We start from the raw sequence: 22,748 nt of genomic DNA, 5'->3' as shown, positions 1-22,748 counted from the left end.
TGTGTGGGAATCAGCTGGGGGCATGTTTAGTGCCCTCCCTGGTGGTGCCCGTTCCTTTCTCAACCCCTGCGAGGTCTTTGTCTCACTGCCCGTGGCTGGGGCAGCTCTTGGGGGTCCCTGTGCACACACACCCCCTCCATTCCCATGGGATCGTGCCTAGGGCAGCTCTGGGGGTCCCTGTGCCCTCCATTCATTCCCATGGGATTGTGGCTGGGGCAGCTCTGGGGGTCCCTGTCCCCTCCATTCCCATAGGATCGTGCCTGGGGCAGCTCTGGGGGTCCCTGTGCACACACACACCCTCCATTCCCATGGGATTGTGGCTGGGGCAGCTCTGGGGGTCCCTGTCCCCTCCATTCCCATGGGATTGTGGCTGGGGCAGCTCTGGGAGTCCCTGTCCCCTCCATTCCCATGGGATTGTGGCTGGGGCAGCTCTGGGAGTCCCTGTCCCCTCCATTCCCATGGGATCGTGCCTGGGGCAGCTCTGGGGGTCCCTGTCCCCTCCATTCCCATGGGATCGGGGCTGGGACTGCTCTGGGGGTCCCTGTCCCCTCCATTCCCATGGGATCGTGCCTGGGGCAGCTCTGGGGGTCCCTGTCCCCTCCATTCCCATGGGATCGTGGCTGGGGCAGCTCTGGGGGTCCCTGTGCCCTCCATTCCCATGGGATCGTGTCTGGGACTGCTCTGGGGGTCCCTGTCCCCTCCATTCCCATGGGATCGTGGCCGGGGCAGCTCTGGGGGTCCCTGTCCCCTCCATTCCCATGGGATCGTGCCTGGGGCAGCTCTGGGGGTCCCTGTCCCCTCCATTCCCATGGGATCGAGGCCGGGGCAGCTCTGGGGGTCCCTGCCCCACATCCCCCGTACCCGCACGGGGAAGGCGCTCCCGCCCGTCCCGCACCGGCTGCTGCGGCCGCAGCTCTCGGGAAATCAGCTCTCTTTCCTCCGTCACGTGAAACTCCTGCTTGGGCAACCCGGCTGGAGCAACAACCACCCACGGGAAGGAAAGTGTGATTTGCGTCTGGGCCGGGCCTGACGTCAGGCGGGGCAGGAAGGGCAGCTGGGCCGGAGCCGCCGGGGATCGCGGGCTGTGGCGCTGGCGCTGCCCCGGCAGGGACCCGGGACAGGCCGGGCAGGGACAGGGACCCGCAGGAGAGGGGGCTCCGGGGCACAGTCCGGCCCCGCAACACGCCGAGGGGGTCAAGCCGAGCGGGCCGGGGCTGGGGCCGGGGCTGAGGGTGCCCGGAGCGGGCCCGGGACTGCCCGGACGGGGGCCATGGCTCTGCCGCCGCCCCTCGCCCTCCGGGGCGGCTCGGCCCCGGCGCTGTACATCCACAGCATGCCCGCCTGGGTGCTGGAGGATTTCTGCCAGAAGATGGACTGCCTGAGCGACGGTGACTGGATGCGGTTCGGTGAGGCACGGCCGGGGCCGGGGCCGGAGCGGGGTGAGGGCCGGGACGGACGGGCCCTGCCCGGCACTGGACACGGCCCGGCCTGTGGAACGGGGAGCTCGGGCACCGGTCCGGTTTGGTTTGGCACACACGGGTGGCATTCCGGATTGCTGTGCTCCCTTGGTGTCTCCCGGGCAGTCAGGCTCCTGCCCTCGTTCCCCACTCACCCTTCAGCTCCTGCCGCTTCTCTGCCTGTCTGCACATCATCCTTCACACCTGCTCAGGTGTTCTGGTTTTCCCCTTCTTCCTTCTCTTCATGTATGCTTCATTTATCTCCTCACACTTTCGGTCTGTATTTTTCTTGCTCCTGGCAATGTTCAGTCAGTAAGAACAGAAAATGTAGTCCTGAGTTGGTTTGGGGTTTTTTTTGTCTGTATCCCAGTCCACACAATTCTCACCTGAATCTTTTCTTAGCACATACCGTCCTTTATTTGACACGATTTAATTTCATTCAAGGCTTCCCTAACTGTCTGCTGAATAAGCTCTTACCCCAGATGAACTTCCTGATAAAGGGTGGGATTCTTATCTGCTACTTTCAGATACATAAAAATGTATTTCCGACATCTAAAACCAGCTGAGTTGGGAACTGGGGCCCCTTTGTCTCCACGAAGCCCAGCCCAGCCCGGGGCCGCTCTGGCTCTGGCACAGCCGTGGGGTGTGGGATGGAGCAGAGCCAGGGAGGGCAGGTGGGCGAGCCGGGAAGGGCACGGGGGTGACCAGCATGGTCATACCCCCAGCAACTGGCACAGGATCTCCTGCTCCTAACACTGGCTGTGATTCCCTGAGAACTCTGTCAGTGTGTAACTACCACCCAGGTGATTCAGTGGCTGTTTGGCTCACCACAGCACTGGGGTTTGGGAATGCAGCCACACCACTGACTGCTGTCACCTGATTTGGGAGAATCACCCCAGGAATTTAATCTGAACTTACTTTGGTACAAAGTATTAAGGAGAAAGAAGATTACAGGGAAAATATGGTGAAAAGTGTGACTGGGTTTTCTTTTCAAGTGTCTATGATATAACATTTTTTTCCAGAGTAGTCAAAGGAAGAAAAGGGATATCTTACTTTAGGAACAAAATTTTCTTCATGCCCACATAGCTGATTTATTGCAATCCTTTTAAAGCTGTGCAAATGCAAAAGTAAACTTGCTTGTTTACTTGCTTGCCCTGCTGGTTTTTTCTAATTTTTAAACAGTAATATCTGTTCTCTCCCACCAGCCTCCTACGTGATCACTGATCAAACCGAGCTACGGAAAATCAAGTGCATGGAGAAGACAGGGATCAGCATCACGAGGGAGCTGATGTGGTGGTGGGGAGTGAGGCTTGCCACGGTGCAGCAGCTGCTGGACCTGCTGCAGGGGCTGCAGCTCTACCGAGCAGCTCAGGTCATCCTGGACTGTGAGTAGTTGCCCTTCCTCCTGCAGGGCTGTGCTGCTCCCCACGGCACCCAGGCCCCCCCAGCACATCTCCCTTGCTTGCTGAGGAAACTTTTTGTTGGGAGTCACATCCTCAAATTCTAAAACATCTCTGCTGATTGTGATTTTCTGCTCTTTAAGTAAAATTGGGTGGGAGGGAAGAGGTGACACAGGAGGACTGAGTGGTCCTCCCAGTTCCTCACCCCACCTTTGTAGTGCCCATCTTTGACCCTGAGAAAGGTGCCAGGGAGACAGACAGGCTGTGCCCAAACCTGGGCTGGGTCTTTCAGGAATCAGAACACAGAGGCTGCACAGAGGGTCTCTGCCCTTCAGGCAGATCTTTTGCACTTCACTTGCCACAAGCTGCAAAAACTGAGCACTTTCCCCCATTAAAAATAAAACCCAATCAACTTCCTCCAGGCTGAAGGAGTAAGGCTTTGGGATTCCTAAGGAAAAGCTTGGCTTCTCAAAATTGCTGTTGGCTGATGCAAGGAAACAGATATTTGTAGTTATACCTGTGGGCTAGAGAGTGAACAGGGAGAACAAACACTGAGAGATTGTGACAAGAAGTGGGCACCCTCCATCCAGCTGAGTGAGCTACTGAACTGCTGTGATGGATTTAACAGACCTGTGAGACATTGGGCTGCTCTGGGGCTGCAGGGGAGCTCCAGGTGACTGGGTTTCACTCTGCATTCTGTAAAGCAACATGAAGGCTGAATAAAGGGGGTTTGAAAGAGGATGGAAAAGTCTTGTGGAGTGATCACTTTTTATTTATGATTCTGGATGGTCAATACTAATTTTGTCCCAGATCAATTCAAGTGCAACAAATTGAAAAGTACAATGAAATCACGTTTTTTAAAAGCTTCTTGCCATTGTCTCTTATACTGAGGTCCATAGCAAAACTTCATGTTAGTGTAAGTGGCAGAAAGTCTGGATTATTTTGTGGTTCTGGCATGTGGAAGTAGTTAACCTTTTCTGTAATTAACCCAATATGGGCATTTCACTGTGTGCTTACTCATAAGCAGAAGTGATTTCTGTAGGCTTAGACGAATCTTTCAAGGTTGTACCTCCAATTTCTGCTTTTATCTCCATATCTGAGTATAGGTGATTCCTCTGGGGCTGGTATGGAGCATACATTGCTTGTTCTGTTGGGCACTTCAGAAAACATGGTGGTCCTTACATCACCATAATTCCATTCATTCCAACTTAAAGGAATTAGACCCAGCACACAGGGAGATGTTTTGCTGGAAGATTACTTCCCAGGGAGTTCTCTCTCACTTCAATAGTTTCTCACACTCTCTAGTCCCACTTCAGAATGTCCATAATAATTTTTTGTTATGTCAGTTCTTCAGCTGCAGTGTTGCCCTGTTTGTCTGACGTGCAGGAAGTTGCAAAAGTCATGAAAAACCCTGAAAAGTAGGTTGAATGAGGGAAGTGATTCTAATTTCTGAGACTTCTAGGTTAAACTACAGGAGGAAAAAGCCAACAGCTGTCAGTTTTAACTAAACACCTACAGACCACCCCATAGCTCATTTCCAAAATCTGTGAATTTGTCATGGTAACAAACACACCTGAGTGTTCTGAGTTTTAATTTTCAGACCTCGTTTCATTCAAACCTGACTTCATAGGTGGCATTAAGTGGATACAAACCCCAAGCAGAACATGCCCATTTCTGCTGTTAGTCCTCCTCAGGTCCTGCTGCTCCTGAGCCTCAGTGCCTGAGCCTGCCCTGGCTTGGCCTCTCTCACAGCTCACTGACTCCTGGGTCACACAACTTGCCCAGATCACACTTGGCTTCCTGCTTGTTCCGGGTACTCCCCAGCTTTGTTTGCACAAGTAAAGAACACAAGGCTGTTACCTGATTGCAGATGCAAACAGAGGCCTGGTGTGTTTGATTCCAGGATCACTGCTGTGCTTTAGGTACAAAGCTGATAGAACAGCAGGACAAAAAACCCATGTAACAATACCTGGGCTTGTTTTCCTTTATGTAAAAATAAAACATTAATTTTCATTGTTCAGGAAATGCTAAATATATTGCTGATAAAAGTGCTGGGTAGAAACAAGTTTAGAACGACAACCAGGAAAATATTGTTCTCAGGGAGTAGAAAGGCCTTTTATCACCCCTAGTGCACACTGGGCATTTCCAGGCTCCTTTTCAACCTTGGTTTTAAATACATTTACAGGTAAGAATTCACATGTTTCTTCAGGACATTCTGACAACCTCATGTATCACTGACTAGAATGATCTCCTGGTCACTGATTAGTGTCAGGCTCTCTTTTCCCTGACAATCCTCATCTTGCCCTTGCTCTGTTTTGCAGGGACATCAGCCTCCAACATTACCAGCCCTAAGAGAGAGGAGCTGGTAGAGCCACCCAGACAGGAGATCATATCTGTGCCTCCCACGGAAGGGAAAAGGAGAGAGAAAGAAAAGGAGATAAGCCTGTTGCCATCACCAGCCTCCTCACACCTGGGAGCAGCCCCAGCAGGCAGTAAGTACAGTCCTGGACTCTGAATTTGCTCTGACATGAAATGGCTGCACAGGCAAGGCTGTGTCGGGATCCTGCAGTGAGTACACTGAGCTCCAGAGTGGGCACACTGGAGTGTTTGCCTTGTCCCTGGCACTGCTTTCTCCTGCTTATTCCTGACCTTAGCACTGCTGCTTGCTCTGCTTTCCTGTGGCTCCCTCGACCTTGACAGATACTGTCTGTATCCATCCTCTGGGATCTCAGGGTGCTTCCCAGGTCTCTGACTGCCCTGGTCCCACCCTGGCTCCCTACCAAGACAGACCAGTGCATGCATTTCCTGTGCTGTGTCCTTCTCTCTGTGCACAGTAAATCTCGGCCAGCAGAGAACCAGGCAGGGGCAGCATCCCCTCTGCATGGGACAGGGAAGGGGAGAACCCCAGCACACACTCAGGAGAACATCTGCACCAGCACAGGGAGCTCCATGTCCTCAGCCAGGACTGGAGGGAGCTGCACGGTCATCCTGCAAACAGGAACCAGGAGGAGAGCTCCCTGTCTTCACACATTTCACAGTTTGGCAGCTTGTCACAGATTATCCCTGCTCAGGAAGCTCAACAAAATACCCCAGACCTTCATAGTTCCCAGACCTTTATAGTTGGTCACAGACTGTGGCTTTATAAAAATGAGGTGTATTTTCAGTACTGTTATTTCAGTTTCAGGTGCTGTTTCTGAAGGAGCCTTGTATTCCCTCCCTGCTCCACCACCTCCTCCAAGAGACCTTTTGAATTCCCTGCAGTTCAGTCCTCCTGTCTCATCAAGTGTGAAGGTAAATCCCCATAATACTCACTGACTGTAAGAAGGAAAAATGCCTTCATCACATCCTGTGATTTTCAGTCAAAGTTTATCCCTCTACTTGTACAAAAAGCCATAGACGTGGTGAAAATGTGGGGCTCAGTTACAGTGGGTTTGGACTGAATGCAGCACTAAAGCTTCAGTTGGATTGCTTATGGTTTACATCTCTTTCTACCAGTGAGGGGCCACTATTGCACACTGCATGGCTCGGAAGGGATGGTGTGCCTGCAAATAGCAATTGAGTCTGAAGGACTCTCCAGTGCAGATTTTACAGAGGACTTAACTGTTTCTGGTGTGATCACAGAACAGGGCAGTCAGAACTGCATATATCTTAGTTTCATTTTATACTTAAAATGTGATTTCTGCTCAAAACTGGGCTAGTATTGAATGTAAGTGTTGTGGTGCAGAGCCTTGTGTAGCTGACAACTGAAAATCTCCCTTCCTCTGAAATCTTCCTTCTTTCCCACAGCTCTCTGTGCTTCAGACAGTCCAGGTAGTTCTGTCCTGCCCTCAGAGTGTTTCCCAGGTCCATGGGCACACTCTGGTCCCATCTCAGTGGTTCTTTGCCTGTTTTCTTTGGTTTACTTTGAGGCACTAAACTCTTCCACAATAACATGGTTCAGGAGCACCAGCCAGGAGAGTAGATTGCCTCAAAGAGTGCAGTAGTTGCAGAGTTTCTTGAGAAGGAGATAATCCTTTGTTTCCTCAAGTCTGGTGCACATTAAGGTTGAGAAAGCTTCAATTAGGCTACAGTGGAACTGTAATTACAATTGGTATTAGGACTTGCCACACTGGAAGCAACAAATTATTGTGAAACTGGTGCCAGATGCTCCAGAATTAGATGTGAAGTTCCTACCAGAGCATAAATACATTATGTGGGGACACCACTTTCTCATCCAACTGTTTCTCATCCATAAAAATTAATATATTTTGTAGCTTAAATTAACATCTCACAAAAATACAGACTTTTAAACAAAACCAAGTCTGTTTTCTTGTTGTTGTGGGAATGCAAATTGGTAACTGATTTCAAGTTGCTCCTACAATGCAAAATTTTTACATCATAGCACCATTATGCATTACCAACACCCCAAGGAGTGATTGCACAGTACCTTTCACAGTTGCTTTCAGCAATCACAGTGATTGCTTAAGTCATGGGAGAGAAAATATGACACATGAAAGAAGGAAAAAGCATGCAGATTTTAATGAGATCAACTTGTTTCTTCTACAAATGTGCAGCCTTGCAGCTCTTCTAGTCCCCAGCAGGAGACGATGGCCGATCTCCCCAGTGGGAGCCTCCTGTGGAGCCAAAGGGAAGTTACTGATGCCACAAACAGTTTCAGCGACAAGAACAGAATCTGCGAAGGTACTTTTGCAGATGTCTACAAAGGTCAGAGGAACAATACAGTGTATGTCATCAAAAGACTGAAAGAGGCAAGTACCACACCTTTTTCTAGAAGGGGTATGTTGTTAGCATCTCCTGACCATGAGCAGTTGTTGTTTCATATTGTGTGGGCAAAAAACAAAAATGGCCACACAAGAGGAGAAGAGGAAATGCTGTAAATAAGTAAGCCTAGATTCAGCAAACACATGGGTTGGATATTCTACTCATGTGAGTAGTTCCATTAACTCTATTCATGGGAGTAGCCTGCAGTGTAACTGCCTGCACTGATGATTGCATCAAGGGTGTCTTTACAGTGGTTTTTGTTCTAACTCTCAGTTAATTGTTGCCTTTGACTCAACATTGCCATCACACTGTTTCCTGCAGTAGCTCATCATCTCCAGACTAACAGATCTGTATAAATGCAACACCTTGTTAGTTTCTGTGGACATTCATTGCATCTTCTCATTTTTCAGCTGGAATGCACAAGCCCGAATTCCACCCAGAGGTTTTTTCATACAGAAGTGCAGATTTGCTTTCGGTGAGTGGCTGGCTCAGGGTCAGTGGTGCATGTCCTGCTCCTGGCTGGGTGCTCAGTCCACCCTGGGTGTCTGTGGGCACTGTGCAGGGTTGGGGACAGGAGCCCTGGGCAAGCAGCACAGCTCCCGGGGCTGCTGCTGGTCCTGGCTGTGCTGGCACAGCTGCTCTGCACCCCTGGGGTGGGAGGGCACAGTGCCCTCCCTGTGCCCCCGCTGTGTCCCTGCTGCCTGCTCAGACAGGGCTGTGCTGCTGTGGGCTCATGGTCAGTCAGTGCTGTGCTGTCCTGCCTGGGGCCGAGTCTGCTTCCAGCTGTGCTTCCAGCTGTGCTTCCAGCTGCAGCACACCATTCCAGTTGCCTTGAATTTAGGAGCTTAGTCCAGCTCAGGACTGTGGTTTTTGCATTGCTCCTACTTCATTTGCTGCTCTGTGCCTGCAGGTGCTGTCACATCAACATCCTGCAGCTGCTGGGCTTCTCAGTGGAGACGGGGTTGCACTGTCTGATATACCCACACCTGCCCAATGGCTCCCTGCAGGACAAGCTCCAGTGCCAGGTAAGCAACAGTCTGGTCTGTGATCTGCCTGTGACTGCCAGTCCTGCCCTGGTATTGAATGGAAACCAATTGCATCTCTGGATTCTGAGAAACAGCCAGAAAAAAGGGTACTCAATGATACTGACTGCAAGCACCAGAGAGGCTGCAGCTCTCCTGAAGTTGCCAAACTAAGCCTTTGGTTTTCAAAACTACCAGTGCCTTACAGTGTTTTATTCTATAAAATAGAGGGCTTTTCCTCCTTCCTTTCAGGATGATTATGCTCCACTGAGCTGGGAGATGCGAATTAGCATTTCTATGGGAGTCATCCGAGCTGTGGAGTACTTACATAATTTTGGAATTCTTCATGGGAATATCAGAAGGTGAGTGGTTTGGCATATCAGCACTTCCTTAGTCACCTGATAATTCCAGGATTTCTTTAATGGTAATGGCTAAAGCTTATGCAATCTGGGGATCCATTTGCAGTATTTCCTGATGTCCCTTGTTCTGTAGAGCCTTTACCCGTATTTTTTTAACCTCTCTCCTAAACGATGGGAGTACATTCTTTTGAAGGAATTTTTTGAGTGCTTGTTCTTCCTCTTCTATCTTTCTGCCATTCTCTGTCCTTCCACTGCTGTGCACCTGGCAAAATGCTGGACACTTCCAGTGCCTAACTTTAAGAGTGTAAAACTAATTCTTTGCCTCAAGTTAAAGTAATGACTTGACTGATGTGGTTACTTGTCTGTCTTTATCACAGCTCTAATGTCTTGTTGGATGAAAACTTTACCCCAAAGCTGGGACATTCTGGCCTGAGGTTGCATTCTCCTGATAAAAAGTCAGAATATGCACTGATGAAAACCAAAGTCCTACAAGCTTCTCTTACCTACTTGCCAGAAGATTTTGTCAGACATGGGAAGTTAACAGAAAAAGTGGATATATTCAGCTGTGGTGTGGTAGGTTCCTTTTTCCATGCTCTGTTGCATTCTTTGGTGCTTCTGCACAGGAAATTGGATATAAGAGCAAGTGCCTCATGTAGTTGTGCAATTTCATTTCTTAATGGCCAGCTCTGTAACTTGTTGAAATCCTGTTTTTAATTATGTTCATACTCCAAATATACTTCAGTTTGTGGCAAAGGGAGGTGTATCTTTTGAACAACAGGCGAGTGCTTCTAATTGCAAAAAAAATACTAGTGCTGATCATTTATAAAAAGTTGAGCTCTCAGAATTCTTGCAGAATTGCCACATGAACTGCTACAAACATCACGTGCAATTTGGAATTTCAAAAATAATTGATAATCTCTGATGTCACCTGTCTCCAGATGTTTCCATTTAAATAAGAAGTTACTTAGTTCACTGTCATTTCTTACCTGCATTTAGCCTGACTTCCTTCTCATCCTTTGGCTCAACAGTATCTATTGGACCTAACTATAAAATCTGGACTTGGCTCTGGAGGTGGATCTGAAGTCTCATAAATGCCCAGAGCTGGCATTGTTAAGCCATCTGAAGTAAAAATACAATATCAAAATGCCTTGGCAGTTCAATATTTTTTTAGTTACAAAACTAGTTTTTAAAATGGTAATTCATTCTGAACAAACTGTTTTATCTTTCAAATACACTTTCTAGGTCTTAGCAGAGATTCTTTCGGGGATGAAGGCTCTGGATGAAGGCAGGAACCCCATTTATTTGGTAAGAAAAAGCAGCAATAATGAACACCAACACAAGTGAATGGAGTTGCTGTCATAAAATTAATTCTAATTTTATTTGAATACAGTTTGATATTTGCTGTCCATGGCCTGAAGAAGGGATGTTTAGGAGCCATTAATGTCAGCAGCCTGCCTGCCTTTAGACAGAGGCAGAAGAGATCCTCCCATTTCACACAGCACCCTCATGAGTGCTGCCCTGATTGTATCAGGAGGGACCCCAGAAGGAATCCATGCTTATTTAAGAGACAAGCTTTGTGCTGCAGTGCTGCTGCATGTTTTGTGTGTGCCAGAGAAGGTGGTATGAGCCACCCTGAGTGGGGAAACCTGGCTAGGCAAGAACTGCAATGCTCATCATCATGTTTATCAGGCACTTGTGTCTGGCACTCCTGCCTGGAATGGGTCTCCTCACCTGTTTCCCAAGCTGAGGTGAGAGCTACACAGTCTCCTTTGACAAGCAGCCAGAACAGCCGGGCTCACCCAATCCCTTCACACCACCTGCAAAGAGCAGCCTCCTCCTGCATTCCTTCTGTGGGTTTGTGCTCCTGATTTCCCATCTGGCTGAAGCCTTGGAGGGGAGAACAGCAATTCAGCAGTGTGCAAAGGGGTTCAGAAAATCAAAGATCCTACACTTCAGATTTCTTTAACAGATGCTATGAAGGCCTGTGCAGGAATGCTGCTCTGTAAGTGTTGGCTCTTCATTCCAATGTAAAGGGGCACAAGTCAAGAAGAGCTGGGTCTGCTTTAGGGAACTGGACATTGGACATATGCAGAGAAAACCTCTGCCCTTTTCTCTCCTGTGAAAACAAACATTTCTGTCAGTTGCATGAATGGAGATTCTAAGCCCTTTCAATCTGAACCAGCCATTGAGGAGCACTAAGGACAAACATTGCAATACTCATTCGGAGAGACTGAGACAGAAATAAATGCTTATGTTAATTTTGCCTTCACTAATGCATTTCCTTCCTTTGAACAGAAAGATGTGATTGCTGATGAAATTCAAGCAGCAAAAGAAAGCTCCCACTCCACAGTAAAAGCTTTGGAAAAGCTGGCTGCCAAGGAGATCTGCTGCAAATACCTGGACAGGAAAGCAGGACACTTGCCAGAAGAGGCTGCAGTTGATTTTGCCTCAGCCATCTGCCTTTGCCTGAGAAAGAAGAGTTCTAGCACAGCAGAGGTAATATTTTAAATACATGAGCAGTATTTAGTCTCCTTGTCATCAAGGTCTAAAGCTACAGCATTCATGCCTTACTTACTTTTGGGAGTATTGACATAGGAGAATATGTGTCAGCAGGGGTGCAGGAATTACTCTGCATTCACAGATTTGGTTGTCAAAAACAGGTGCTTGAATTTATGGAAATGGCTGAAAATAAATTAAAAGAGCATTACCTCAGTGGAAGCAGCACTTCCAGCTTCTCCATGAACACTCCAGAGGAGACTGATGATGAGACTGCCAGTGTGAGCATGGATGTGCCTTCTGCAGTGGGGAATCAGGAGGAGAGTGCCCAGGCAGCGACCCTGTGCAGTGCCAGCCCCTCCGTCCCTTCCGTGGGAGCGCTGGCACCCGACCTGTACTGCGAGCACGTGTCCCGGGTCCCCTGTGAGTCAGACGAGTCCAGCAGCTTCATGTGGAACCCTCCGGAAAAGCCCCTGGAGGAGCTGTTCAGCCACAGCTGCAGCACTTCAGACAGAGCGGCAGCCGCTGCCCCCGGGGCCAGGCAGGAGCCGCCCGCCGGCGGAGCGCGGGAGAGGAGCACAGCGAGCGCCAGAGGCAGCGGCGCCGCCGGGACCGCGGGAGCACAGGGCGCCTGTGCCCGGCACAGCCCGGACTCTGCCTGTGCCCCACCAGGTAAAGGGCCCTGGGGTACCATGGCAGGGACAAAGCACTTCCTTCTCCAGGGTCACTTCGGTTCTCCCTCATTCTAAACACGTTTCAGTCTCTTCTCCTTGGTTATGAATTTACTAGTAAATTACACAATGTTTTGTAGTTTTCTATCAGATATTTTTCATAAGCTAGTTCAGTTGCTTGTATATTTTAAAATTCTCTTCCTTAGGCAATATGTAGATTTTTTTATCAGTATTTGGACTTTTTGTTTTTCAGCCTTAGCCAGTGAGACATCTTGGAAAATACAGATAAATGATCAAAAAAAGAAGCTTATGGAAAATATTTTGCTGTATGAAGAAGACAAGATAAACAGTTCTGAACTTTTTGAATCATAAATTTTATGGATTTATTAGCAGAGGACAGCTCAGAAGAAGAAATAAGGACTGTCTCTTCATTACAAAGACGGTAAAAATGTGCCTTTCGTGTAAGGTTAAGTAGCAGATTTGGATCAGAAACATCAGCCCTGACTGAAGGAAACAAAAGTGATCACAGAGAGAAGCAGCAGCAAATCCTTGTTCTAAAGCAGATTAAAGAACAGTGCCACTCTGTACACAGAAATTCCTTCTGCCTTTCCCTTGGAAACTGAAAAGGAATGGCAAACACAAGTGCCAAGATAGTTTACAGTCCGTTTGCAGTGTCTCAGAAACCATCTCCAGATAATGTTTGTCCCATTAAGCCGCAGTGCCAGGAGTTCAGAGCAAGCACTGAGCAGCAGAAACGCCCTGTGCTGTTATCCCTCTGCACACAGGAATCCTCGGACCCGCTGGGGAAGTTCTCCAGTGAATCCCTCCCATTCCATCTGACCGTGGTGCACGTACTCGGTGCATTACCAGGCAGGGTGATCCTTGTCTGAGCTGTGCTGCTCGTGACTTCATCTCACTCTGACCTGCACTGAGCAGGGGTGAGTAAGTAACTTCACCCCTGTTCCTCTGCTCTTTAAGCATCTCTCCTGCGTGTGCCACCATTTAAATCCAGTCTCTCAGTTCACTGTCGGGACCTCTGAGACACTGTTTGTTTATACTTCACAAGTACTTCTGGAAGTTATTGTTTCTAAGTGTCCTCTACATGTTGTTAAGGTTTCTCACTGTGTTGTATATTAAACTATCTTTAATTTTGTTACAGAACACTTGAAATACAATTTGTTGTATTTATTTTGGCAATGGTTCAAAGATAAGCTATTAAGGGAGGGGACCTGCTGCTGGTTCCACACTCACCTTGTGTTCTCAGAGGAATCCTCGTGGGTGTTGCCCTGGCTCAGCCAGGAGTGGCAGCCTCGGGCTCAGCCTCGGGGGTCACGTGCCAAAGGACAAACAGCAGCTTGTATGCTGGTGTATTTATGATCAGTGAAAGCCCCCTTATGGAAGTATCATTTTATTTATTATTTGTGCTATGGCTACCATATTCCAGTCTCGTGCAGTCTGGGGAAATACAGATTTATTATAAACATGTATTATAAGCATGTAGCTCAGCTTACAGAGAGGTGATTGCTGCCTCCTGAGCACAGGGAATAGAGCCTGAGGGGCAGAAATGGCTACAATTCACAGGGTAATTCAGAGGACGTTAAAAATATGAATTATATGTAATTGTTGGAATTGTGTAATGGTGTATTTTCCTGGCTTTACTTTATGATGGTCTCACACATTCCATTTTTGTAGAGTACCTAGTTCATTGTATGTATTAGTATGAGCAAATATATTTTAACTAAAGAGTACTAGAATCACCTTCACATTTATCAAACTGATTTCTACACTAAAAACTGGTACAATCCTTTAATTATAAGTGCCTTGGATACTGTCTTTGTGTTTGCCAGTGTCAGACTGATTTTAATTTTACCAGAATCAAATCAAGACAACATTAGTACTGACCTAAGAAACATGGAGTATATTCAGATTGGTCAATAACTGCTTAATTCTGTAGGAGATTTACCTGAGATACTTCATGGTGCTTTGTTTTCCATAAGTATATTCTGGGAGGTCCATGGTAAGAACCTCGTGTCTCCTTCAGGAAGGAATGTCCATGGACACACCACGGACTGGAATGGGAAACCTGAGAGTCTGAACCAAGGAATGGAAATTGCACAGTTCTGTTTCACAAAAGTGCCTTAGAGGGTTTGTCCTCCTGCAATCATCTCATTGAACTGTTACTCTTTGCCTTGGTCCGTGTTAGTTTTAATACTCGGAGGTGTTTTACGTGGTCCTGCAGAGTTACAAAGTGTTTACTGTAACATTTGTTTACATTAATGCAGTTCCATAACGGGCATTCAGAGGCAGGTGATGTGTTACTATTTACTAACAGCATTGTGAGTAAAAGAGCTGAAAAAATTCTCTGTTGCCTTTTTCATGATTTATGGGACAGAAAATGTGTCTCATCCACCTGATTTAGGTGAATCTGTGTTCTCTGCAGTCATCAGTAATTGTCAGTACAAACATGTTCATTCAGTCTTCATTCACTGTTAAATAGGTGGGTTTTCCTTTGAGATGTCCCTGGAGAAGAGTTTCCCCAGAACTGAGAGTGAGGGGCCCTTCCCTTACAATGAACAAAGTTGTAGGAGCAGAAGAGGGAACCTGGCACTGTTTCTGTTCTCCCTTGGAATTGCCAAGGCCAGAGGAAGTGCCAGGTTTGTAAAGTCCAGCCTTGGGATGCACCATGACAGTGGGAAAAACCCCACAAACAAACAACCCCAAAACAAGAATAAAAAACCACCTCCATAAAAAAAGCCCAATACCCAGAATATTTTCTGCTTCTCTAATCTATAAAGAATTGAACAGTTAAAGGCATTATAAAATAATAGCTGCTTATTTTGAGGGACTCTTCATTGTTACTTCTTTAAATTTGATGTTACTGTGTAAGAACAGAGTTGATTATAGATCAGTTACTCACCTATTTTCATAATGAATAATCAAGTTAGTGGAAAAAGACAACTTTTACATCTTGTAAGGGTCCCAGTGAAAAGATAATTAGCTACAGCACACCAAACTAACCAATAGGACTTTATTCTGTTGGTATCTTAACAAAGAAAAAAACAAACCTGAGGTACAGTACAGACGTGTGGCTAAAAAAAACTCTTCAAACCATGGTTTGATTTCATTGATGTTGGTAAAATAACCACGTTTGAGTTCATTGTAAAGCAGGAGACATATGCATTCCACTACTCCTTCTCTTCTTCAGGAAAGCACAGAGACTTCCACCTAGCCAAGCATGTTACTTTCAGGAAGATCTTGGCACCATTTCCCTGCTGCCAGGATGGATGGCACCACCAGCTCACCTGGGAACTGCACCAGCCCTTCCCCGACTTCAAACACAGTTCTGGCCTTGGAGGGCACAGAGTATTTGTCCCCTTGCACGAAGGAGTTCACATCTCCCACCTCTGACAGCCTCCTCCTGTCCTGCTCAAACGCCTGAAGTCTGACCCCTGCACATCCAATCAAATGTGATCCTTAATCCAGGAAAGTGGGGTACAGTTCCCACAGCATCAAGGAGTAGCATCAGGCACAGTCCTTTGCTTGCTCTTAAATTTAAGGGAATGTCAATTAAGGCTGATTATCGACATACTGTAGCCTGCCAGTAATAGCTTTAGAGTGCTCATAAAATTGGGTAATTGTTTCCCATGTTCACGTTCAGTTTGGGTAAAATCAGTTCTCACCCAGCTCAGGAACACTGCAGATGGGGGCAGTGCTGGCTGGCACAGCTGGGGCGCCCCCTGGGGCGTCACTGCTCGTTCTGCTGCCCCTCTGGCGCGGCCGACACCCCTCCCTGGCCCTTGTTCACGTCGCTGATACACGCCCAGAGCCCGTCCACCGACTCCTTCCACAGCGTCACCTCAAAGACAGCAGGAACACCTTTCAGCCTCAGCACACTCACTGTCCCCCTCCTTGCAGCGACCACAGCCTGCAGTCCTGAGGACAGCATGTCAACTCTGCTGCCAGCACACCACAAAAACCAAGCTCAGCCTTCATTTCTGCTTTCCAGTGAGGACTCAGAATGCAGGCAGATAGTTTGCCACAGGTTACGGTCGTCCTGCCCTCTCGGTCAGTTAAAAAGGGGCACCATTGCAGCAAAGAAGACCCTATGACAGCCCTGCCTTACACAGGTGACACCAGCCTGTCTCTCCTCTGAACACCTGGCATGGCAGCAGGGGACAGGCCAAGGCAGCAGCACTCACCTTGTTGTCTCCTCCAGACACCGCCAGGATGTTGGCTGTGATGGACCAGCTCACGTGCCAGACCACGTCATTGAACTTGTGCAGCAGCTTCGGCGACCAGGAGTTCCCAGAGGCATCGTCACATGTCCAGATGAACACTCTGCCATCCTGGAAAAGCAGAGGCTGAGCTGGCTGGGCACAGGACACACCACCCTGACCCCCCTGGAGCTGCACTTCCAGACCACAGCACCGGCACCACCCCTGCAGGTGTTTGCAGGGATCTGTGCTCAGCAGAGCTAAGGGGCTCTTGCCTTGCTGTAGCTCAAGGTAAGGCAGGACAGCTGATGAGAAAAACTACCTACAATGACTTGCAAATACCAGAGAAAAGCTCCCACAATACTTATCAGCTGAAACATTTTTTGCTTTCCAGTCACATGGCAGCAGCTCACTAAGCAGTCTAATTGATATCAAAAAGCACTTATAGAATTATTGGCAGCAAGAAAACCACCGTCAGTATGAAGGCTGAGAACATCCCCGCTGATTATGAAGGCCAGTTATTAGAGAACAGTATTTTTAGCTGGAAGTTCAGTGAATTTGATCCTGAAACACTAAAACATGACATTAGTTTGAAGGTCTTCCTCCCAGTGACACCATCCTGCTCATGAGGTTCAAAATAGAAGCCAGTCTGTGGTACAGAGCCACACACACCCCTTTGTCCAGAAATGCTTCTACTGAGCTGCTGAGTTTGGAAGGAACAGGATTGAAAGGCTCTTGTGCACAGACCCAGCCACAGCAAAGGCTGCCAAGAGGACCCGTTCCAGCAGTCCCATCCTTACCCCTCCTTTGCCAGGGAAGGGGGGCAGGAAGCACATGGAAGCAGGGGCACTGAGAGCCCCTGTCCCTGCGGAGGGAGCCTCACCTGGGAGCAGCTGGCAATGGTGCTGGTGGGCAAACCTATGGATGGAGCCCAGGCCACGTCTCGCACCCAGTCACTGTGAGCCTCCAGCTTCTGCTCCTCTTTCCACTGACTGTCTTCCTCCCTGCAAACACAGTCACACAGTCAGAGGGGTGGCAGCAGCATTTCTCATCCCCTGCTCTGGAGGGCTTTGGCTTCACAGCCAGACTCCTGGTTCATCCAGACAACACAAAGCACGGGTGTTCCCCACTGCTCCAAAAATCTCTGTGGCTTGAACTGACAAAACTCCTCCCAGGGGACAGAAAGCAGCACAGGCAAAGAGTTTTTGTTCTCATCTTCAGTTACTCTCAGAATCTGCTGCTGTTCAAGTAAAAGTGGCAACAAAAGAGCACTAGTAAGGCACTCTCAGAGACAAGACGGCCCCGGGCTGGCACAGACTGCAGAACCACGGGAGACACTGAGCATCACCAAGGTGCTTCTGTTTCTGAAGCACTTCTCACAATCAGTAGTTCAAAGATGAAAGCACAGACATGCAGAAAGTATTACCTGAGATACTAACAGGGACATTCAAAGCCTACAAAGAGTGTCAGGTCTCATTTGACAACAGGGCACTTACTTCCAGATCTTGACCAGGTTGTCACAGCCCCCAGATGCAAATCGTTTGACGTAGTTTGGCTTCTGACCAGAGGGTTGCTCTATAAGGCTCCCTGGTACAACAGCAGGAGCCCAGCTAACTGCATTGCATCCAATCTAGTTAGTGAAAAACATTACTATTAAAAGCTGCTTAAAAAATAAATGAATAAAGGCTGCTGAGGGGGCAAAGGAAATGCAGCACAGTGTCTGTGTGGGTGGGGAATAAGCCCATCTCAGAAAATGAGTCCTGCACAGTGCTGGATGGGTATCAGATGAGTAAGAAATCCAGACAGTCCAGTCTCACTAAGGCACTGAGAAACCCTGGGATAGTTAAGAACTGCTTTATGTGCAAATACCATCCTGGATGTGTAAAGAGTGGGGACAGAAACTGCACAGACACAGGAACATGCAGCTGCTAAGATGACAAATGCAGGAGTAGAAGGAACCTTTGGTCCAGAGCCCAATTTCCTTCTCCTGAGAGCCACTGCCATTACCTTATGCAGTTTTGCTTAAGAAAAAAGTCCCCACTGTTTTGGGAAAAACACAAGTCCTGCAGTTTTTCCAGCTTCAGTTCATTCAGCTGGTTGGTGCAAGTATTCTCAGGACCAAGGCCATTTCCTGCCAGGTAACTTCCAGCACTGCATTTAACAATAATGCTCCATTAACAGGCATTACTGGTGCTGGTTAGTAGCCTTCACCTGTGCTTTTCCCCACTTCATTTCAGTGACTACAAAGTATACCTGGATGATCTTAAGTTATTCTTGGCCCTTGGTGTTTCAGGTAACTTCACTGCATTTCAGTATTTATCCAGGCACGTTCCTTGGGGCACCAATCCCCCCAGAGTTCTCTCCAGCTGCAGGGCCTCTGCTGCTCCCAGGGCCCAGACTCACCGTGTGTGCATTGCTGATCTTTTTGACCTCCCACTGCCCGTCCCCCGAGTAGCTCAGCAGGGAGATGGCTCCGTCGGAGCTGCCGCAGGCCAGGAGCAGCCCGTAGTCATGGGGGGCCCAGCACACAGAATTCACTGGGAAGGGAAGGGGAGAGACACACCAGCTGACAGCACAGGGACCACCCAGCTCTGACTGGTACAGGCGCCAAGTGAGTGGCTCTGAAAGCTGAGAATGACTCTGGACATCCCGAATTTCAGCAAAGCCAGTCAATTAACATTGGTCACTGAATGACAGAGAACTGCCTTCGTTTTTGGAACCCTTTCAAAGTGAGAACACCAAAAGAGCACTCTTACTGAGGCTAAAAAACTCTGACAAGGGTGGGGAGCACCACTGACTAAAACAAGAGCTGAATGGCAGGCAGAGGATGTGAAGTCCAGACCAGTAACACAGTAAAGCTGGAGACTTCAGATCTGCACTGGGTGGATAAATCATCTGAACACAAAAGGTTCCATTGTAAAACAAAACACTGCATGATAAATTAATCTTTTCTTACTGGACACAGACAGTACTTTCCTCAAGAATTCAGTCCCCTGCCATCTGTATTTGAAAGCTGATTTCTTTGTATAGCAACTCCTGTGCAAACACTGCATGAATCAAGACAGGAGGTTATCCAGGAATATGACCTTAGGCAAAGGTCCTGTTTGTGCTGAACAGATTTACACACTCCACTCATTACCCCTGACTGTTTGACAGTCTCTCTTCCTTAACACTGACAGATTTACCCCGATCCTACCCAAATCCCCTCATCTCCCCAGATTCCCTTCCCAGCTCCACACTCCCATACCTGAGGAATCATGTCCTGTGTACTCATAGGTCTTCTCCCAAGTGCCATTTTCTTCCTTCCAGATAATAACCTTCCTGTCATAGGAACAGGACGCCAAGATATTCCCATACATGGGATGAGCCCAGGCCACCTGCCACACAGGACCTTCATGCCTGCAAGAAAAGTGTCCTTTGGAAAAGCCCAGAGAGCCTCAGTTCAGCTGAGCTGCCTCAGAGCCATCACTGCTGTGAATGGCTGTGCCAGGAGGGGTTACAGGGGGCCTGGCATGAGGAATGGGTAATGCCAACATGGCAAGGTTAGTGCCCTGACACAGAGAAAACAGTGCCAAGTATTTGTCCTTGCATTAGTACATTTTACCTCCTGAAAATCACAGGTGTCAAGTACTGCCTGAATGCCCAAGCCCCAGTGCACTCCCACTGTCGCTCTGTCCCTCCCAGATCTGAGTTTTTCAGAGGACTCCACCCTGGAGTTCAACCTGCACCCTGTGCTGCCCGAGGGCAAAAGGGCAAGGTATGCTGAGGCTCCCCAGATTAGACCGTGCTGTGGGGACAGCTCACCCCCTGAGGTCTGCAATGAGGATCTGCCCTCCGTTCCGCACGTCGAAGATCTTCACCGAGCGGTCCGAGGAGCAGGTGGCCAGGCGGGTGCCGTAGTAATCCATCTGGGCATCGTGCTGTGGAGGGCAGGAGAGCTGGGCTGGGTGCCCCTCTGCAGCTCAGGGCGGGCACAGCTGCCCCTCTGCAGCTCAGGGCGGGCACGGCTGCCCCACTGCAGCTCAGGGCGGGCACAGCTGCCCCTCTGCAGCTCAGGGCGGGCACAGCTGGCACTGCAGCTCAGGGTGGGCACAGCTGCCCCTCTGCAGCTCAGGGGGGGCACGGCTGGCACTGCAGCTCAGGGTGGGCACGGCTGCCCCTCTGCAGCTCAGGGGGGGGCATGGCTGCCCCACTGCAGCTCAGGGGGGGCACGGCTGCCCCTCTGCAGCTCAGGGCGGGCACGGCTGCCCCTCTGCAGCTCAGGGGGGGGCATGGCTGCCCCACTGCAGCTCAGGGCGGGCACGGCTGCCCCTCTGCAGCTCGGGGCGGGCACGGCTGCCCCTCTGCAGCTCGGGGCGGGCACGGCTGCCCCTCTGCAGCTCGGGGCGGGCACGGCTGCCCCTCTGCAGCTCAGGGCGGGCACGGCTGCCCCTCTGCAGCTCAGGGCGGGCACAGCTGCCCCTCTGCAGCTCAGGGCGGGCACGGCTGCCCCTCTGCAGCTCAGGGGGGGGCATGGCTGCCCCACTGCAGCTCAGGGGGGGCACGGCTGCCCCACTGCAGCTCAGGGCGGGCACGGCTGCCCCACTGCAGCTCAGGGGGGGCACGGCTGCCCCACTGCAGCTCAGGGGGGGCACGGCTGCCCCACTGCAGCTCAGGGGGGGCACGGCTGCCCCACTGCAGCTCAGGGCGGGCACGGCTGCCCCACTGCAGCTCAGGGGGGGGCATGGCTGCCCCACTGCAGCTCAGGGGGGGGCATGGCTGCCCCTCTGCAGCTCAGGGGGGGCACAGCTGCCCCTCTGCAGCTCAGGGGGGGCACAGCTGCCCCTCTGCAGCTCAGGGGGGGCACAGCTGCCCCAGGCTTCAGTGTGGACAAAAGGGCAGCTTCAGACCACCCAGACACACAAACCACTGGCTCCCCCAACTGCTTTTGCACTAACTGTGCAAGGGTTCTGCAGAAGGAATCCAGGAAATTCTGAGCAGCAACACCCAGCGTTTCAGGAGGGGCTGGGAATTAGTGCTGCTGACTACAAAGCTGTGACCATCATGTATTTTTGTTCCTTAAAAGGTAAAGTGGGTAAATGAATACTGACACTTTAGTTACACTTGAAACTTCACCATCACAGAGTCACCGAGCTTGAAAAAGCCCTCTGAGACCATCGAGTCCAACCTTTGGCCAATCCCCACCTTGTCCCCAGCCCAGAGTGCCACAGCCAGTCCTTCCTTGGCACCTCCAGGGACAGGAACTCCAAACCTCCCTGGGCAGCCCCTTCCAGTGCCTGACCACCCTTCCTGTGAAGAAATTTTTCCTAAAGAACTGGGCTCACCATTGAAACTTCTGCTCCTGCCCACACTAACACACCTGCTCCAGAAACATCCACAGACAGGCAAACCAATTCCATCAGCCAAAGCTGTGGTACCCTTTAGAATACACATATAGACACATTATTTCACAGAAACAAGCAGAAACAAGCCTGTGCGTGAAAACTAAGGTTTTAAATAACTTCTCCCTTTCTCCGTAGCCCAGTCTTCACCTGCACCCAGTACAGAATGGCAGGGTCAGGATTTTGGACAGCGTTCTATGTCCAACACAGCACGTGTGACCCCTCACAGGGCACTCATGTCCCCTCACGGGGCTCACACCGCACCCATGTCCCCTCACGGGGCACCCATGTCCCCTCACGGGGCACACGCCGTGTCCCCTCACGGGGCACTCATGTCCCCTCACGGGGCTCACACCGCACCCATGTCCCCTCACGGGGCACACGCCGTGTCCCCTCACGGGGCTCACACCGCACCCATGTCCCCTCACGGGGTACTCATGTCCCCTCACGGGGCTCACACCGCACCCATGTCCCCTCACGGGGCTCACGCCGCACCCATGTCCCCTCACGGGGCTCACGCCGCCCCCCTCGCCGCCCACCGGGCCGGGCCCGGCCGCTCCCCTCGCACTTACGATCATGTCCTCGTGGGACGTGTCCACGGTGTTGATGACCGAGACCTGCGGGGAGAGGAGACAGGAGCTGAGAGCGGCACCGCCCAGAGCCCCGGCCCGGCCCGACCGCCCCTGCGCGGGCCGCAGAGTCGTGCCCGGGACACGAGTGCGGGCGGCCCGGCCCGTGGGGAGAGGCCGCTCCCGGACACCGCCGGCCCCCCGCCCCGGTCCCGGTCCCGGTCCCGGTCCCAGCTCCGTTCCCGTTCCCGGTCCCGGTCCCGGTCCCGGTCCCGGTCCCGTTCCGCACCATGCTGGCAGCTCCGGCCCGGCCCGGTCCTGCCCGCTCAGACGTGGCACGGCGGTTCCGCGCGCTCCCGTTCCGAGCCCCGCCCGCGCCGCGCTGTTCCGTTCCGGCCGCGCCGGGTTCCGGGGCCGG

At 50.4% G+C, this 22,748-nt stretch overlaps 2 protein-coding genes across 3 annotated transcripts; one reads left to right on the top strand and one right to left on the bottom strand.

Annotated features, from left to right (window-relative positions):
- The first annotated feature begins 1,044 nt into the window (after window positions 1–1,044).
- On the top strand, window positions 1,045–13,327 carry IRAK2 (interleukin 1 receptor associated kinase 2). 2 transcript variants are annotated; one of them, XM_071550167.1, is made up of 13 exons: window positions 1,045–1,406; window positions 2,663–2,842; window positions 5,179–5,349; window positions 6,036–6,148; window positions 7,411–7,605; window positions 8,029–8,093; window positions 8,529–8,643; window positions 8,893–9,002; window positions 9,377–9,572; window positions 10,242–10,304; window positions 11,295–11,495; window positions 11,660–12,167; window positions 12,420–13,327. In XM_071550167.1, exons 1-13 carry the CDS (start codon window positions 1,271–1,273, stop codon window positions 12,536–12,538), a joined length of 2,172 nt encoding a protein of 723 aa, XP_071406268.1. In that variant the 5' UTR covers window positions 1,045–1,270; the 3' UTR covers window positions 12,539–13,327. The 2 variants fall into 2 exon arrangements, with proteins under 2 accessions (XP_071406268.1, XP_071406267.1); XM_071550166.1 differs by having other exon boundaries at window positions 1,190–1,388.
- A 1,853-nt stretch (window positions 13,328–15,180) lies between these two features.
- Window positions 15,181–22,736, bottom strand: SEC13 (SEC13 homolog, nuclear pore and COPII coat complex component). Its single transcript, XM_071550173.1, has 9 exons — window positions 22,620–22,736; window positions 22,334–22,378; window positions 20,185–20,300; window positions 19,628–19,779; window positions 18,784–18,917; window positions 17,877–18,010; window positions 17,264–17,384; window positions 16,366–16,512; window positions 15,181–16,022 (listed from the first exon to the last, which is right to left on the bottom strand). Exons 1-9 carry the CDS (start codon window positions 22,620–22,622, stop codon window positions 15,912–15,914), a joined length of 963 nt encoding a protein of 320 aa, XP_071406274.1. The 5' UTR covers window positions 22,623–22,736; the 3' UTR covers window positions 15,181–15,911.
- Between the last annotated feature and the right edge of the window lie 12 nt (window positions 22,737–22,748).

Source organism: Pithys albifrons, chromosome 3 (assembly GCF_047495875.1).
Source record: "Pithys albifrons albifrons isolate INPA30051 chromosome 3, PitAlb_v1, whole genome shotgun sequence".
In the NCBI taxonomy this organism is placed as follows: Eukaryota; Metazoa; Chordata; class Aves; order Passeriformes; family Thamnophilidae; genus Pithys; species Pithys albifrons.
Note: the sequence above shows the minus strand (reverse complement) of the source record. Positions and strands in the feature narration are given on the sequence as shown.

What these genes read in the sequence shown, in the direction of transcription:
- IRAK2 (XM_071550167.1), top strand. Translation starts at nt 1,271, where the DNA reads ATGGCTCTGCCGCCGCCCCTCGCCCTCCGGGGCGGCTCGGCCCCGGCG. An exon ending in AGCTCAGGTCATCCTGGACT is followed by an intron (nt 2,843 to 5,178) that starts GTGAGTAGTTGC and finishes TCTGTTTTGCAG; the next exon opens with GGACATCAGCCTCCAACATT. An exon ending in AGGACAAGCTCCAGTGCCAG is followed by an intron (nt 8,644 to 8,892) that starts GTAAGCAACAGT and finishes CCTTCCTTTCAG; the next exon opens with GATGATTATGCTCCACTGAG.
- SEC13 (XM_071550173.1), bottom strand. An exon ending in CGTCCCACGAGGACATGATC is followed by an intron (nt 20,301 to 22,333) that starts GTAAGTGCGAGG and finishes TGCCCTCCACAG; the next exon opens with CACGATGCCCAGATGGATTA. An exon ending in AACCTGGTCAAGATCTGGAA is followed by an intron (nt 17,385 to 17,876) that starts GTAAGTGCCCTG and finishes CTGTGTTTGCAG; the next exon opens with GGAGGAAGACAGTCAGTGGA.